The 2,073-nt window shown below is 56.8% G+C and overlaps 1 protein-coding gene across 1 annotated transcript; it reads left to right on the forward strand.

The window, feature by feature from the left end:
- Positions 1–220: 220 nt before the first annotated feature.
- On the forward strand, positions 221–1,591 carry IUM83_01328 (uncharacterized protein; the record flags this gene model as incomplete). The annotated part of the gene is made up of 1 exon (XM_067925173.1): positions 221–1,591. One exon carries the CDS (start codon positions 221–223, stop codon positions 1,589–1,591), a length of 1,371 nt encoding a protein of 456 aa, XP_067797632.1.
- Between the last annotated feature and the right edge of the window lie 482 nt (positions 1,592–2,073).

Here is a 2,073-nt window from a genome sequence, read left to right on the forward strand (position 1 = left end):
CCAACTCCACTGCGCACAACGAGACTACGGCGGCAGCTCTCTGGCAGGAAAGCGAACAATTGACTGGTCTCAAGTTTGACCTGGAAAAGTGAGCATGTTACAGACCAAGTTGAAGTTATCTTTCAACTTGAAAATGTATCCATATTCAACTTACACTTAGAGTTTTGTGTGGCTACACCAAATACAAAACTGTGCGACATTTTCTGAACAGCACAGCGAAATGGCGGGACACGGGGTGCAAGCCCCGGTGGACTTGTTCATGACGTCGCTCCAGGCCCCCCACGGCTCCGTTGAAGCTGCAACTTCGGCCACTACGTGTCCAGTCCCCGGCAATCCTGTCGCCAACGATTCAGCTTCCGACACTCTCCCGGGGCCGAGAAACCCCAATAAGAAGCGGAGCCACACCACGCCGACCAGAGACCGCGAGCGGCGAGAGCTCCTGGCGCTGCGTGTGGAGTCCGTAGAGCTCGAGAAGCGGTTGCAACAAGCTCGAGACCGCCTCGCAACTGTCAGGCAGAAGCAGCAGCAAAGAAGCCCCTCTAGCAGCAGCAGAATCGTCAGTACAATTCCAGCGTGGCGACACATCGCACGCCGCCACCTACGAGCTCGACAAGAGGCGGAGAGCGAGAACCGACGGCTACGGGAGCAACTGGTGGACCACCTCAAGTGGGGCAACGCGTTGCAGGCCAAAATGAACGCGCGAGGGTGCGGAAACGACCCGAATTCGGCTCGAGCAGCGGCTACGGCGGCGGCTCTGGGCTCTGTTGCCAACCCGTTGCTGCTGGCAGAGGACGAGGAAGGGATCACGGACTTGGAGCTGGAACTGGACGACACCGACAGGGCAGAGCTCGAGATGCTGGCGATCGGGCTGGACGCGGCATACGCGAGAGTGGACGAGGTGTTCATGGACCACAAAGTCACTGAAGTGTCGTTTGGCTCTGTGTCGGGCAGCAGGAAGACGCTGGATGGGGCGGAACAGGAGGGCGGGATGGCTGCTGTGGAGCTGCGCGACTCGCGTGTGATTCCATTCGAGTTTCGACTGGCAATCGACGCTGCGTGGAACGCGTGGGTGCTCTGGCACCTCGGCGGGAGCTGCCGGAAGAGCGTGTCGGCGCATCGGAGCTGCTCGTATCCGGATGTTTCACGACCGGAACATACTTTCGCTGTTAAGTTCCGCTTGCAGACGCCGGCATCCCAGCTTCCGACTGGTGCTGGCCCAATGTTCTTGGATCTGAAGTTGGTGCTGCGCAGATACGTGGAGCAGAACCGTCTAGTTTTGGTGTGGCGAGGACTTTCAGCGGGCGAGAAGGACCTGGACGGGTTGTTTACAGATGAAACTGGGTGGGTTCTCTTCGAGGAGATGCAACCGTTTCCGCAAACGCAAAAAGACGATGGAATTGCTGCTGCAGCGGCGAGGACGTCAATGCGATCGTGTGTGCGCATGACTCCGAAGCGTGCCGAGGAGTGTACTGCAACGCCGACGCAAGGACACGTCTTGGCGAACTTGGTCGTGAATTCCTATGAAGAAGATGTCAGCTTCATATATCGCGAAATGGAGGCGCAGCTTCTTCGAATGACACGGCACACTTGATGCGTTTGTATTCTAGTCGTGGGCAATCAAATATTCACCACCGAGCTGGTATGAATTGCTGAGCCTATACGCAGACCCCCCTTAACACGTCATCAATCACCATAGCGTGCGCCATGTTGTTCACTTCTTCGCGGTTTTCTTGAACCATCCGTCGTACAAACCTGTGGAATCCAACCGCTGCAGGAGCGTCAAGGAGGTGCAACGGCTCTTGTTTTATAAAAACTTGACCGAGTGTCCCTGCTCGTGTTTGCGATGGTCGCATAACGCACCATCCCGTCTCGTTCATCTGCATTCCCGCGTAAATCCTGTCGCCAACAATCGAAGCCTTCCACACGACAACCATCCGACCGGTTTCCATGAAGCGACGATGCACGACGCGGTATCTCAAAGTCTCGCACTCACCCCCACAAAGGGGACTTGAGACGCGAAACCTGGCAGCGACTGTGTTCTCCGGGTCGTCAACTTGTCCGCACGGTTCTCTG

The sequence above is a fragment of the Phytophthora cinnamomi genome (assembly GCF_018691715.1).
Source record: "Phytophthora cinnamomi strain GKB4 chromosome Unknown Contig14, whole genome shotgun sequence".
NCBI lineage: Eukaryota > Oomycota > Peronosporomycetes > Peronosporales > Peronosporaceae > Phytophthora > Phytophthora cinnamomi.